This window comes from Eretmochelys imbricata, chromosome 6 (assembly GCF_965152235.1).
Source record: "Eretmochelys imbricata isolate rEreImb1 chromosome 6, rEreImb1.hap1, whole genome shotgun sequence".
In the NCBI taxonomy this organism is placed as follows: domain Eukaryota; kingdom Metazoa; phylum Chordata; order Testudines; family Cheloniidae; genus Eretmochelys; species Eretmochelys imbricata.
The window spans coordinates 63,976,828-63,992,962 of NC_135577.1; the positions used below are offsets into that span (position 1 = coordinate 63,976,828).

The following is a 16,135-nucleotide window of genomic DNA, read 5'->3' on the forward strand; positions in this document are numbered from 1 at the left end:
GGAGAAGCTTTCTCTAGTGAGCCATAAAACCAAGGTCCTGATCACTTCTGACACTGTTTACATGGGTAGAAGTGTTAGCCCTCACACTTTAGCCCAGTTCCAGCTTGGGCAGTTGTGTTCCATCTCCTCCTATTAGGCTAGCAGTTCAAATAGACCTGGTACTCTTGGTGAGTGAAGGGGTGTGTGTGTGTGTTACCATTGACTTTAATGGGGACAGAGTTAGACCAACACTGAGTATCTTTGAAAAATCTCACCCAGAACATGTAGATACTTACACATGCAGTAGTTTGTTCAGTCAGTAAAGTTTGTAAAGCACTTTGTATAGCATATATAAATTTCTAAAAATTTCAAAAGAGAAGCAGACAACATAAAAAGTCATCTTATGACAGGGATCATCGATATATATGTGATCATTGTCATAAGGTGACCTATGCTGTCTGCTGCTCTGTAGGAATTTTCAGTAACCATACAGCATAATAAATGATGCGTGAGCTCTTTTATGATATCTGTCTTCTTGTGGAAATGACAGAGAACTCATGTGTGGCGTAAGAGGTCATTTAACATGTTATATATATCTTACATTTTTATCTCCCACGGTTCTTGCAGAGAACTTAAATTGTTTTAGACAACAGATGTGGAACATTTAAAAATACTTGGAATGTGTGGGAATATACCGGGGAGCCACCTGTCCTGACATTTGAAAGACAGATCCAATTTGTGAACGTTGGTCTCCGCATCAGCATGAGTAAAACAAAGACACAAACACATAACCAAAATAAAACAATGAGAGCTATTGAATACATCCATTACCCAGAGAACCACAGGGAAGGCTGGCAAATTAACTGATCAACTATTCATACTTAGCCAGTCAGTATTTGAAATGATCATTTAATAATCATACTCTTGGACGTTGCATTCTAAAGAAACTAATGATTAAAAATTGATTGGATTTTGTTTGATTTAATCTAAATAACATATATTTTTACTTTTAATGTTTGACGGTTTTACCAAATAACATCTATTCAGAGTCACACATTAGTAACTGATCAATCTATCACTTCTAGCAAAGTGAATGTAGCACTGTGCAGATAGCCTGCAGACAAACATAATTTAAACAATAATTTGGTTTTCTATATTGCTGTACAACCAAGGATCTCAAAGTGCTTTATATACTTTATTGAAGTATCCCTTTCCACACCCCTTTAATGTATAGTAAATATTATAATTCCCATTTCACAGCTGGAGAGACAGGATAAGTGATTTGTGCAGCACTTGCAGTCCTTTGCTGTGACATTTGGTATATGATCACCCATAATTTCTCTATTATCTTTTCCTTTTATTTATTATTGCAAAGAAGGAAATTTAAATTGGGATGATGCTTACTTACTTCCCTGCCTCAGGAGTCAATCATGAGGATTTATTGGTTAATATTTATACACTGCTTTGAAAAATATCAGATGTTATATAAATTAGAGAGAAGTTCATATTAGAAATCCAGATCCACCCTACACCCCCCTCAAACTTTGGGGAAGTTCAAGTCTGCATATGGATTTAAACTTCATGGCTTAAGCCTCTCTCTGAATTTTTGGTGTGGATGTGAGCTGAATTTCCCAGCTCAGGTCACTCTCTAATATTAAATGTGCAATGTCATTAAATGAAAGCAACTGCTGGTGCAATATTGTAATTAAGAATTTCCACATACAAAGGACAGGACATTATTAGCTATGTTTCCCACAGTGAGTGTAACTCTGCTTTTTTATATGATGGCGCAATTGCTGAGTGCTATGAAAGCAAATTCCACTCGCTGAGCAAGGGATGCAGTTACACTTAGTGTGGGAGCCACTACTTGAAATTTTCCATCATTTTTGCATGCAAGACTTAAGCATTAACATTATTGCTTTGCACTTAAATATTTATAAAGTTGCTGTAAATTAGCTGGAGGGGAGGGCCTTGTCATTAAAGGAAGCAGGTTTCATTGAGCAAAACAAGTTCTGATCTGTCCTTTTTTTCACCTCGAATCAGGGCAAAGACCAGCAGCTTGAAGCTGACCTCTCCAAAAAATCTTGCTCTGAAAAGGAAGATGAGAAAAGCTGGAAATGTTTCTTCTAATGCTCTGCACTGGAGCCAGGAAAAGGCAGCTGTTTCTAGTCCTTCTGGGGTTTTTTGTTTGTTTTTTGTTTCTTGGATTTTTTTTTCTTGTGGCTGAAACCTGGGCTTGTTGCCATATCTGTTTGTCTGTCTCCCCCTCTCTCGTGTTGTTTTTCTCAGAGAGCTTCAGAGGCCAGTTGCCCATAGCGAGTTGCTGGGAACAGAGGTCGTTCCTTGTATCGTCTTAACTCTCCATGCCAGAGTGTTCATGCTTGAATGGGAAACAGCAAGATCTGTCAATATAGCCCTTTTCTTCAGAGCTTTGAGGCTGCATTCTCTATGGCCATCTGTTCCCTTTCACCCCTTTGGACAATGTTGCTATTTGAAACCAGCAATTCTTTATTCTCTGGCTCTCTCTCCCTCTCTCTGCCTCCTCCCCTCTTCTGTTTGGGGGTGGGGGAGTTTTTCTGGCTCAGACTGACCTCTTGGGACTTCAGCCCTTCTATGATTCAAGTTTTAAAAGTGACATTTTGTAACTTTTTATTTCACTGACTTTTAAAAAATGTAATACACCTCAGGAGAGGAGTTCAGTGCAGTCAAATGAGCAGTTTGGGTTCATACTGAGACGAATTGCTCTCTTCCGAGCAGCCATGGGTCTTTCTTTGGTGTATGCTGCAGAGTGCAGTTAAATACTTGCCATGCCCTGGGATATTTTTCATTATAACCGGAATGGAAATTAAGGCCATATCAGCGTTTTCATTCTAGCTCTCTGTGGTCAGTCAGTGAAACACTCACCTTTTCAGGTTGAAAATTTCCACACTTAGGCTCTGTCCAAAGATGAATTTATGTGGTAGGTTTGAGATAAAAGTGATTAATCTGTTTTTGAGAATGACTGTTTTTATAATGCCTAGTGCCCCCTGCCAAGATCAAGACTCCATTGTGCTAGGTGTTGTACATATAGTAAGAGACCACCCCTGCACTGACCAGCTTGTAGTCTATACAAACAAGACAGGATGGGAAAAGGCAGTACTATGATCCCCATTTTATAGATGGGGACCTAAGTCACAGAGAGATGAGGTGATTTGTTCAAGTTCTCCTGGCAAGTCTGTGATAGGAATTGAGTCCAGAACCCCTTAGTCCCAGTCTATCTTAACTATAAGGCCATCCTTCTTCATCTTTCTTTTGAAAAAATACACATTCTGCTTTGTAAATGAGTGAATTAAGACCCACGAGTCATTATAGTCTGTACATATGTAATACATTTTGCAGTGTTTTCTTACTGATCTTGTAAAGTATGCAGCTAAAGGAGGCGATATATGTGTGACTACATAGCTATGCAATAAAAAATTTAGTTAGGGTGCTCAGTGAATGAGACAAAGTTCTGCAGGGACTCATTGCGTCCCTTAATGTGTATCCCATAAGATAAAAACTGCCCAGCTGCCAAGGTTTGCAGGTTCCTTCCTTCAGACCTCATACAATGCATGGGCTAGGGCATTAATGTAGTGCCTAAACAAATAGTTCTGCATTTTGAATTTTTTCTGTCATTTTTTTAAACCTAGGACATTCTGTCAAAAACTGTGTTGAGAATATTTATGTTCAGGGTTAAATACTCAAAAGATAGTAAATTCTACAATTAAGGTTGATGTTAGTCTTTATTTCTCAAAAAAAGTATCATTCTGCATACACACAAGGGGCATATTTAAGATTACACATGTAACCTTCCCTTTAATGTTTCCTAATTTTTAAGTTCCTAATTGTGCAACCATAACATTCTCTTAATATAGTTTTTGTGATGGTTATTACTGAAAGATTCCAAATTCCAACGGTGAAGACCTCCTAATTTGCAAGCATACTACTCTGGACCCAAAATGTCTGGCTTACTCCTACTTTCAGAGTATGGACTAGAGAGAAACTCCAGGTCAAATCAACCCTTATTTTGGGAAGAGTTTGGATATTGTTCCAAACTTTACAGTTCATTCTGATCTGTGATTATTTAAGCCCAGCAGTAATTGTTCTAATTCTGAATTATGTGGGTAGTTCTGAAAACATTTAGGGCTGCACTTTCTGAGGTGTGTGTGAGGTCATAATGCACAAAGAGGCACTTTGCCTGCTTTGCATAGAGAACTGCACATCTTTCATGTGCAATTTATGCTTGTCTTTTAAAATAATTGAGCCTTTGTTGTTAAGAGTAGTGTTGTGTTTTATTAGAGAATGTTTCAACTTAGGCTATCACAAATTGTTGCTCATTGAGATTTGAAAGTAATTACAAAGGTAGAACAGTGCTGAAATATTCCCAAATTTGGGGTGAATGGATGATTTAAATTGCAGATTCAACTCCAGCTCAGTTAACAATAATCAGAAATTGTACTAGCTGATGACTTTTTGTTACCCTATGTTAAATGAGTTGACGAAGTCTCAGTCTGCTCCCAAGGAGACAGATGGCCGGGTCAGAAATCCTTATCGCGGTTGGCACTAATTGGTCCTCTTGTAGGGCATCTTGACAGAGAAGCCAAGGATTCCACATACAATGGAGACTGGACTCCACTCACAGCCTTTCATATGAAACTTGAGTTTCAATGGCAGCTTGATGCATGGGAAGTTTGCACTGCCACTGTCTGCGCTGTACCAGTTCTGTGGATAAACAGAGGACTTTGGACTCTAGGGTTCCCAAACCATCACCTTTTCACCAGGATATAATTCATGAAAAATATAAATCTAGGAGTTATCGTAAATCCTATACTGTGGCTTCATGAGATGCCCATGGAGTAGTGAGCAGCATCCTGTAGGACTCCTTAAGGTTACTGCTATTTCAAAATGTATCTCTCTCCCTCTTTTTCCAATTCCCCCCCGGGCGAGGTTTTGATTTTGGCCATCTCTCCTTCTTTTCCACTTTACTGGGACAATAGACACATAGTCTTCCAAACTTCAAGCTGCTTTTTTTCCTTGTCAGGGGGGAGAGTTGCAGCAGGCTCTTTTGGTTTTAGCTTGGGAAGTTTAGAAGAGGGGCATCCAGATGACAGGTAAGCGCTAGCAGAGGTTGACACAGTTGAGCAGCTGAGATTAATCAGCATGGAAAAATAAAATGCTGTACACTGCGGTTCTTCAAGACACTGTGCCAGGGAGCTTGCAGTTGTCTTGACAGAGCAGTACTAAATCTCCCTTCTTTATTCTAGCTTTAAGGGACATGAAAACATTAATTCTAGCATTCTGTGCTCTCACCCCTATGTGCACTGATTATTATCATGATCTATCCACTTCCCTCGGGGGCGGTGGGGGGATTTAAAAAAAATAAGTAATTTGTAGTATGATTGATTAGATGATAATTAAAAGCATTCTCCAGTTCACAGGGCCTTAGTGTTGCCAAATGCCCTGCTTGGACAAGGATCATTTTGGACCTGTGTGCCCTGGATATGTGTAAACAAGACAAAATTCTGACTCTTTCTGAAGAGTGTGCACACTTGGGAAATGTTTTTGCTGCTAGAATGATTTGCTATTGGAAAGACAGGGTTAAATGATGGGACAGGAGAGGGGGGTTGTTTTGTAGGGGGCAGGATGATGTCAGGAAGATCTGGGCAGCAACAAAGAAAAGGACGGAAAAAGTTACAGTGTGGGAGGATCAGCAGTGGTCATTGAGGAGATATGTTGCAAATCAGTGGAATAGTAGAAAAAAAGAGAGAATTTCTCAAGCCTATTCATAGAAAGGCCAGGAGGGAGGGTGAGTTAGTGTGTAAACAGTTTATCCTTGCTTATAGGGAGGAATCCATCTGTGACCACTCTACTGTGTCCTCTTGTACTCACCTTCACCACATCACCTTCCCAAGTACTTCTGATTGCAAGCATCCATTAGAAATATGGGAATATTGGCGTGCTGGAAGCTGATCAGTTTGTGATTTATTGCCAAACTACAGAAGCAAAAGGTTTGAAGTGGTGAAAAGAAACCATCAGCTTCCTAGGATCATGACTCTCTGCACTCCCCAGATCTGGGCCTGTTTCAGGTGCTGTAAACCACCAGTTGTCTTTCCTCCTCCACAGAGCTCCTGAGAGCTGACCATTTTGTTCAGGGCTGGTGGATTGTCTGGCAAGAAGTCAGACCAGCTGGATTCTCTTGTTTCTTAACGTCAATTCCATTTTTAAGTCAGCAGACAGGAGCCTCAGTACTGGCTTGAGCATTTGCTCTTTCACTGACTTTCAGAATAAAATGGAATCAACATGAACTCATTGATGCCAGGAGTTGAGATTCCCTAATTCAAAACATATTGATGATAATGGACATGCTGGCCAGCATCGAAAAGCATGAAATTAACAACAAAACCGCATTTGTCTTATTCTCTGGAAGACCCATCCCACATCCTGATACTGAATGGAGGTCCCAACTTATTTCTAAAGATCCTCAGATGTCTTATAGAAAATATTGAAATATATTCTACTCATAAACAATTCTGCTGGCCTATCACTTATTTGCTTCTCTTTCCTTGTTCTTTAAAGAGGATTATGACTTTAGGTGGGCAATAATCAGCAAGAGCAGACAGAGTCTGAAACCTCAGTAAAGGGCAATGTCTACACTATGAGCTAGGGGTGTGAATTCCCTTTCTGGTGTACACGTACTTGCACTAGCTCTCATCAAGCTAGCGTGAGTATAAATGGCATTGTTGCCGTGGTAACATGGGTAGTACCACCAGAGGCCATGCCGAGTACGTGTCCACCATTTTCAGGCAGATTTGTACTCAGGTTCAGCTGTGCTTCCGCTTCCACTGCCACTACCAGTGCTACCATGGCTACACTGCTAGTTTCATACTCATGCCAGCTCTTTGAGAGTTAGCATGAGTATGTGTACACGAGCAGGGAAATCAGCACCCCTAGCTCGTAGTGTGGACATAGCCATACTCACGACAGTGACTGTAAAGTCGGGGGGGGGGGGCAGGAACCATCTTTTTATTATATGTTTTGTACAGTGCCTTGCACAATGTAGCTGAGGACTCTAGGAGCTGCCACAATACAAAAAAATAAATGAGAATAAAATAGAGTGTAAAAATGACATTAGAGTCACTTACTCTCTCTCTGTGATCCCAGATGACTTGGACTGGCACTGCAAATGCCACCCAGGATATAGGAATCCAGCTTTGTCTTGTTCCCTTCATTATCATCAGTAGTAAACATTCTGCAACTGGACCATAGCTGACAATTTTCTTTCTCTTGACAATACATTAGGTAGAATAGTCTGCAGCACACTCTCCTGTAGCTGTGTAGCTTCTGCGGTGCTAAGATGCCTGATAATTTGGGCTGCTCAACATTTTTTCCTTGAAACGGGTTTTGAATAGAACTTTCTGCAAAGTGTCTGCTTCCTGTGGAAAATGTTGACTTTTCATCAAAAACCTGAAATCCTGGAAACCAAAATGTTTTCAGCCAAAAGCTGAAAACTTCTGGCTGCAAAATGTTTAGTTCTCAATGAAAAGCAGAAATTTTCTGCAGAAAAATTTTCTTTCTGACCCGCTCTCAAACTCGCTTGCTTTTGTCAGTAAAGTTGGCAGGTCTGACTTGCGCACTCACAGGGAGAAAATGTATTTAGTAAGAAGGTGCATGTTTCTCACCAGTTATTTTCATGGCCAAACTTAACTTGCAACAACAAACATCCAGTTTTCATGAAAATGTCCTTAATAATAAAAGAACAAAAGGTGAAAAATACAGAAAATATGTTGTACTCTAGATCTCCCCCTCAAAAAAACTGAGCCACATTCTGCCCTTCCCTACAGCTGTATAACCCATTGACTCTAATAGGGCATAATGAAGTATAACATTTGCCTCTATATTTTTCATAAGGCATCAGCATTTCATGCTTGGCAATTACTTAGATCTTGATAGTGCCCTTGTGTACCTCCCACACTGTTTTGCCCTGTGTAAGTAATTTTAAATGGTGAAAAGGGTAGGTTTTTTTATTGTCGTGTTTGTGATTTATGCTTACAGGGCTGGCACGTGAGTTTGTCCGTCTTTGCCTCCCACCCACTGCCTATTAGTTCCGTGTGGACTGGCAGAGGAGGGTATGTCACATAAAGGGTACGGAATGCACCTTGGCCAGCCAACTCAGAGAATGAGATCATCACGACTGAACGGCAAGGCAGTCAAGCTCCTGTCCTGACTAATGAACATACTGCAAAGGAAAGAGCTTAAAATGGCAGAGGACGGGAAGTGGGTGGTAGAAGGGCACTGTGGTTAGTGACTTCATATAGAAGTTTGTCCTGTGGCTTTTTATTGGGTAATGGGTTTTTCCACCATTAGATATTTTTATACCTATACTTTTTGAATAGGGTCAAACTGCGGGGGTGATAGCTTCTTCTGGTGTCATTAGAGACCTGCTCAAAAAAGCCAGGCTAAGTAAAGTACAGGTGAAGAGCAGTGGTCTTTCTATGCTCTGCCAATGAACCACAGCTCCTGCCCTGAGAAACCCACACTGTCTGAGCACAGAGGGAAAGTACTTTCATTCTTATTTAAGAACATGCCCTTTTTGTTGAGCTCAGAATATTAATTCATTTATAAATATTTTCTCTGTGCTTTTCAAAGTTTTTATTTTTAGTGAACATGTTGTTGCTGAAAGATGACAGAGTTGACTACTTTGGAGACCATTTTCCTCTGTTTACTTCAGTGTGATGTTGTGTGTAGACCCCTTGCCATGTATGGTGGGGAAATATTTTAAACCCAGTTGCTGAGGGTTTGGGAGGGTGATTTCACAAACCATGCCAAGTTACACCAGTCTGCAACATATACCTGTTGTGTAGGGAAGTGAGAGATGCTTGTGGGTTTGGTTTTTTTTTTTTTTTAGTTTAGTTGATAGAAAAAGCAAAACTCCTTAGTACATCTTGGGCTTGGGTTATAACTAGCACCAGGTGTCATTGCATGAAGACTGATGCATGCACAACTGACACTTTTTAGGACAACAAAGCCCCATCTTATTTCAGCTGTACATGGCTCATCTTCTTGCTGGAAGTAGCATTTTGGATTGCACATTGAATTTATTCTTTTCTTTAGTTTTTCCTCTGGCTGTGGAAAGCCATTAACTTTGTATTTGACTTTAGCCACAGAAGGCTTTACTTTCATTTGTGGCAGCAGTCAAGTGTGACCCAGCCAGTTTTTCTGTGGACAGAAATTGGCCTACCATGCACTTGTACTCCAAAACAGTTACAGCCCCTTGTCAATGTTACTCCTGACCAGAGGGACCATCTTTTGTGGAGGAGAAGATAGAACATTCTTTATTCTCATTCAGTCCTGGGCCTTCCTGTTGATGTTGCGAACAAAGTGGTCAATTAGTGCCAGTTGCCAATGGGATTTTGTGATATGGACTGAGACCTTCAACTCATTTCATATACTTTACTGATCAACCAATAGACAGGAACTCGACCTGGATTGGAATCAGTAACCTTGAGTCCAAATGGCAACCTGTGTTCTATTACGTGTCTCTTGTTTATGAGCTTGATGCTGTCTTTGAGCCCAGCTGCAGGGTGATCTGGTACAAAAAATCTGCAGATATGAAACTACTAGAAATGGGAGGGAGAGGCAGAGAGTGAAGGGAAGGGATGTTTTTATGAACATAGTAACATTTGTTCATCTCCTTTCATGAGCTCATTAATGATCAAATAGCTTTTGAGATAATAGAAAAGATACGAATTTTTTTAACAGTGCATTTTAATTTTAATCCATTTTCCTTCCATTTCCTCTTTCCTGCCTCTGAAACATCTGCTGTCTTCTGGTGTTTGGTACAGGGAGGAGGGGAAAGAATATCTATTCTCACCATCCTTGAACTTTCCTGCAAAGTTCCCCACTTGCTAGTTTTTCCTCTTGTTTGTTGCCTAATATATAAGTCTGCAGCAGACCTACAGTATCTCTTTAAAATGGAAACCTTTTCTGCAAAGCATTCCTTTTCACCCTGTAAAAGTTCTGCACTGTAAATTTGCTCCAGCTTTAATAACCACTTTGCACCAGAGTCATAAATTTGAATAACTTCATGGAAGAAGATTTGCTGGAAAGTGGGTCACACAAACAGTCTTCTTCCTGACAGGTGCTGACACAGCCTGGTACAACAGCATTTTTCCTTTAAAAAATGAAGAGGCTACAGCAATTAACTTGCCTGCCTTCTTTTAAACTGCCGTGAGCCTGGTCCTGCCCTCGTTGCACCTTCAGAATTCCTGTTGGCATCAGTGGGAGTTTTGGATCTGCAAGAAATGCAGGATCAGGAAGAGTAATGGCGTGTTTTCTCCTCAACTCAGACCCTAGACATTTAACTATTTCATTGCCCAGCTCAGCCTTCCTGTCTACATTGAAATGTCAAGATGGTCTATCAAATAAGGGCTAATATCAGAGGCACAGAATTTTGGAGGGTTCATCTCTGAACTTCATGGGTAGCGCCTTGCACTCTAACAGGCCAATCTAAAACTCACATGTGACCCCCACCTTTACTTTGTGATCCTTGCCCATTTCTAGGTGTGATAAAAAAAAAAAAAGGACAATACAGTTTGGATGCAGGCCTCCACTTTATGCCACATGGCTATGAGTGGGCTGGAAAATCTTAAGGCTCCCTCCTTTTACTCTCATTCTCATCAAGTCTGTTCTAATAATAATGTAATACATTTTGGCCTAATATAGAGTGTTCTGTCCAATGATGTCGAGTCTGAGCACTTTGCAAACCTTAATGAATTGCAGTAAATAACTTGCTTGGTGTCACCAGAAGGATCAGTGAGTGGCATAGCTGGGAGTTATTTTCAGCACATCTGCCTTTTCAATACAGATTGGTTAGACTAACCGAACAGCATTCCTGACATTGCAACTTCCCATTTGCTGTTGCTGCTGCTGCTTCTGGAGGTATTTATCCATGTGAAAGCTTGACATGTATCAACATAAAGAAAAGCGATCCTCAGAGCAGGATAGTGCTAGTGTGGATTGTCTTCAAACCAGATCACATAATGTTCTGGAAAAGTGCTTGCATGTGGGAATAAGGTATAGCGTTTGGATACAATGAAAGAAGTAATTCAAAGTAGCACAGAGTATAAGTTCATACTTAAGCACTACCTTTGATAAGAAATGTTATAAATTTCATGTGTGGTTTCAAATGTTTTAGAGTCTGATTCAAAACCCCCGATATCAATAGCGTATCAACTTATGCCATTGATTTACATGGACCGTGGATTAGCTAGGATGGACTCCATATCTTTCTGGCTCAGAGTGTGCTTAGTGCATGACAAACACTATATATTTACCATCATTTGCAAGTTACCAACCTTACTGGCAACCATACAAGTTACTGGCAATTACTCTTTATTAATACTTTTCTGGTGGCCTCACCAATTTTTCCAAAGCACAAGTTCTAAATTAAAAAAAACCCAACAACAATATTTCTGTCCTATATAGTTGTGAAGAAAGCCTTCCACATGTGAAAGTGCTGATGGCTCTGGTCCTAAGTCTACAGACAGCCTGAAACAGTAGTTCTAGTTGAGGTACGAACTTCCCTTTTCACCTCAGTGAGGTATTTTTTCAGAACCCTACTGGTTACAAATTCAGTGTCCACATTAACTATTTCACTGTTGATCGTTTTAACAGAAGCATCCAGCTATTCTGGACTCTTGGGTGGAGAGCAAGTAAAGAACCCCCTCTTTTTTCTCAATCCAGCTTCTGTTTCCCAGTTTGAAATATGTCATGCTGCATGGCCACGTGAAGTAGCTCTTCCTGCTCCATGCTTGAGAACACCTTTAAACGCTAAGAAGGTTTTAACTCTTTGTTTATACCAGCCTAGAAGCTGAAGAAAGAAAAGACTTTGATAATGTGGCCTGATGGCAAGGGTAGGATTTCTCCCTACAGTATATTCTCCAGAGTTTTGCTCAGTCTTGTTTTAATTGGCTCAAGTGATCAGGATTTCATGGTGTCCTTGGGAAACTCTTCCACCGTGTAATAAATCTGTCAGGAAGTTTCCTGACATTCAATATAATTTTCCTTTTTACTCATCCTCAGTCCAATACTCTTAGTTATACTCTCTTGTACTATCTCAGAAATTCACCTCTCTACTCATACATCAGTCTCTTCCTACCCCCTTTAATCATTTTTGTTGCATTTCTCTGAATTCTCTCCTATTTCTCCCTATTTTTCTTTTGTTGAGGTACCACTTGGAGTAAAAACAGATCAACCATCTATCTCTCCATCTTGTATGGAACATGTGGTATTCAAAAGAAAAAGAGCTAGGGCTTCTGCCAGCATTATAGATGGATCGGTCTCCTATTTTAGGATTAGAAAAATCAAGTGAAATGGTAGGTTAGCAAGCCAGGTCACGCTGCATTATTAGAAATGCCTTCCCCTGTGTCATCATAGCTGACCAGCGCAGAGTATGCTGAACGCATTTTCCCCAAGGCTTGTACAGAGTTCACACAAATGAAAGATTCCAAAATCTAACTTCCAGTTAGGCGGGGGGAGGGGGCAGTTTCATCCCAGATGTAACTCCATTAACTTCATTAGTATTACTGGTATCTGAGGCAGGAGTTGGCTCAGTTTTTGGAGACATCTGATATTAACTCAAGTTTTACAGAATCTGTGAAATTTCTAGTAGTGTGGGGTCGAGTTTAACTTTGAGATCAGAGGCATGACTGATCTCTTTCCTGGCTCCACAGTTATGCCCCATAAAACTCCTCCTTCATGATTTCTTTTAATAACTTCTCTTTCCTGGCCCTCTCCCTTGTCTCCAGACCTCCAGAAGATGGGACTGCATGGAAGCAATAGGCTTAAAGAGAAAAGTGGGTGGAGGGGGTGAGCAAGAGAATGAGCATGGTTCTGTTCTGATGAACACATAATAAACAGAATTTTGGATCTCGATATTGTTCTCAAATTTCTTTCCCAGTACCTGAAAGTGCTTCTCCTGTATGGTGCAACACCAGGTACTTAGAAAAGCATGGTAATATGCATTGGAAGTTAGACTCTGATTTGCGATATAATGATAGTCCATGGTAGTACTCTGCAAGAGGAGGACTTACAGCAGACCCATGCCTACAAGATAGGGAATGCTTAAGAAAAAGTGGAGAGTTCCTGCAATTGAAAGTGTAAGCCAAGCATTCATATGAATGCTTAGTTTGTGGAATGAGCTGACACACATGGCAAAGATTCCTCAGTGAAACACATCCTTGGTGCAGGCATGACACACTGAACTCAGAAGTTGTATTGTTTTTAGTTTCAGGAACATCTGGGAGCAAGGACAGGGAACCCAGCTATGTGACAGCAGCACTGGGGAACACATGGAGTCACAGCGTCAACACCAGGCTCATACTACAGTATCATGACTTGCACACAAGACAGGTGAGGAACTTATCAGGAAAAAACAGTAAAAATTGAGTGCTCAGAGCATCATAACCTGTGCTCTAGGGGATGGGCTCACTGTGAGCTGGCTCAGAGAGGGCTCTGTGAGAACGCTGGCCCCTTATGCTTGGGGTTATGGTTTATGGAGTGCATTGGCACCATGTTCTTTTGGATAGGGGCCATTCCTTGAGTGCTCTGATACTGTGTGTTCTGGAGCAGGGATGTTGTTTTCTGAGTGACTTGGTACCTGATGTTCTGGAGATGGAGGGTTGTCCTTTGAGAACCTTCCCACTCAGTGATCTTTGGGGCAGTTCTCCATGTGCCCTGAACTCTGTATACTATCTGAAACTCCTATAGTTTTTGCACCAATCTGCAAGTGAAATTTTCCTGTCTCCACCTGCAGTAATAGCTTTTGACTGCAAATACGGTGAAAATTTTCCAGGAGTATTTTTGCAATAGCGAGAGAACTCTCCATTTTTGCTGAGAAATGTTATGATGTGCAGTGAAGTGCGGTAGAATTTTTTGCTTGCAAAAATCACCTTTTTCATTTTTGAAAAAAACAATGAAAAATTGAGATTCAAGACATAATAGGTTTGTTTTTTGAGAGGCCAGCACAAGTCATGATGTAATTTATTCCCTTTGGATGTCTGTGTGGTTGGACTTTCTTGGTTTTGCATGTTTCATTATTACGCACTGTAACTCTTTCCAAAGATCCTGCTACTCTTTCTAATGTTACTGATTTCCTGTTCCTTAAAGTCAGGGTGTTGTCGGAAAAATGACTATGTAAAACTTGCATCTTCTTATTTCTCATATTTGCTCCCTATATGTCTGCCAGTCAGAGCTTCTGATTTTACAGCCACAAACCAATGGTTCCTTCTGCTAGCTGACCAGGGCCCATACAGCTATAGGAGAGTGATTCTACCATGCACATAATCAGTGAAGTTCTCATTTCAGCATCCTTATTCCTGGGGATGATGTACAGTGTGAGGCAGAAAATTCAGCTGGATTCTCACATCCCAAGTTGAATTTGTATCAAAGTCAGGTAGAAAAAGAATCTTTTGACATATAGAGTGGGCAAATTTACTTTGGAGTCATTGAAAAGTAAATTTGGAACCCAAAATATCATTTGTACAGAAACACATTTCTGAATACAGCTGCTCTTTAAGTTCTCCCTAGTTCTGCTTTACATTCTGTGCTACAGGGAGTTCTGGTCCCTCTAGACATGTTGTGAAAGGTAGAAAGAAGCCAATTGTGTCCTGGATCATTTTAAATGAGATTTGCAGCGGGCTGGGGTGACTGGGTTTAGTACTGCTTTATAATGTACAAAGCAGGCTAAGTAGGCTAAACATTCTGCTGTTTTCACCTGAGAGAAATTCAGGGTATCAAGTCAGGTCTTCCCTGACTTTGCTGGAGAACTCATGGAAATGTGTAGAAGGTGTTTCCTTAGCCCTTAATTGAACCTTTAACAAAGAGCTTTTCTCCTGAGTGCTTTAGTTGAATAGATGTTTAACAAAAACAAAACATTTGAACCAGTTTGAATTGTTAATTATAATTATTAATAATTATTATCATCATCGTGCCAATAAGTCCCAGCCATGGATAATCATTCCCCATCTCAGTTAATTATGCGTCATCTCCTTGGTACTTATGATGTCATATCCTCGTATTCGTCCAGCCACACCCTGACAAGAACTGAATTTATGTGTAAAAATCAAAAATCCATAAAACACATCCATGAGGGGAGAGGGTCCCATAGCCCAGGCTCCAACCCAAGCCTGAACGTCTACACTGCAACTTCATAGCCTCACGGCCCAAGCCGTGCAAGCCTGAGTCAGCTGACCCTGGCCCGCTGTGGGTGTGTTTCTGCAGTGTAGACATAGCCGAAGAGCACAGCCTGACTTTCAGATGCCACGTGGAGCTTGCCGTTAGGAAAAATCTTGGTTCTTGTGACCTGAACAGATTTGTTATCAACATTAGTGAGACAAAAATGCAATTTGTAGAGACGCTTTTCAGATTAGGACCACACTTTAAGTATTGATTTCCACTATAATCCTGGGACCAAACAAATCTCATGCTAAACGTGGGGCCAGAGTATCCCTACAAGGGTTCCAGATTAAATCTTGGATTTCTGCTGCTGTAGCTGGAACAGGCTGTCGGTTAGTGATATTGACAAGCATTGCTGTTCTGTTAGATCAGTTTACCTTAGCTTTAGCCATGAAAGTAAGTAGTGTTATGGCAAAGGTTTGAAAGTAACAGATATGATAGGGTTAGTTTGAAGAAATAACTGTTAATCCTTTTCATCACAAGTATCACACTTTTTTCTTTTGCAGTTAGATATGTTTAAAATTAGAAAGTTTTGTGAAACACCCTTAGTGCATACTGGATGCTGTAGTCCAGTACACAGCAGCCGCATCACTGGGCAGACCTCCAGCTAGATCACCATGGCATACCACATCATCTCCCTAAAAAGATGGAGGGCATGTGGGGTTTCCAAAGTGCCAAAGTAGGACCTGGGCATCAGATAGAGGGTTTGCTACCCTGGGAAGGTGGCATGATGACCTGTGGCTGGACCCGGTTCAAAATCCCTCCTGCAAACAACAGGAGATCCTTTCTGGCATAGAAGAAAAACCCTGTTTGGGGAAAAAAGTCCTGGTTATTTATTTTAGAGCACCAACCGAGGGTAAAAATGTCTTCATAAAGGCTCTCAGATCCTCAGTTTACCTATTGA

General features: G+C 40.7%; 1 protein-coding gene across 1 annotated transcript in view; it reads left to right on the top strand.

Annotated features, from left to right (window-relative positions):
* RAD51B (RAD51 paralog B) overlaps positions 1-16,135 on the top strand; it is a 617,352-nt gene that overhangs the window by 377,858 nt on the left and 223,359 nt on the right. Inside the window, exon 9 of the mRNA XM_077820241.1 lies at positions 13,283-13,407. Within this exon, the coding sequence (XP_077676367.1) occupies positions 13,283-13,407 (125 nt within the window). The remainder of the gene's footprint in view (positions 1-13,282; positions 13,408-16,135) is intronic.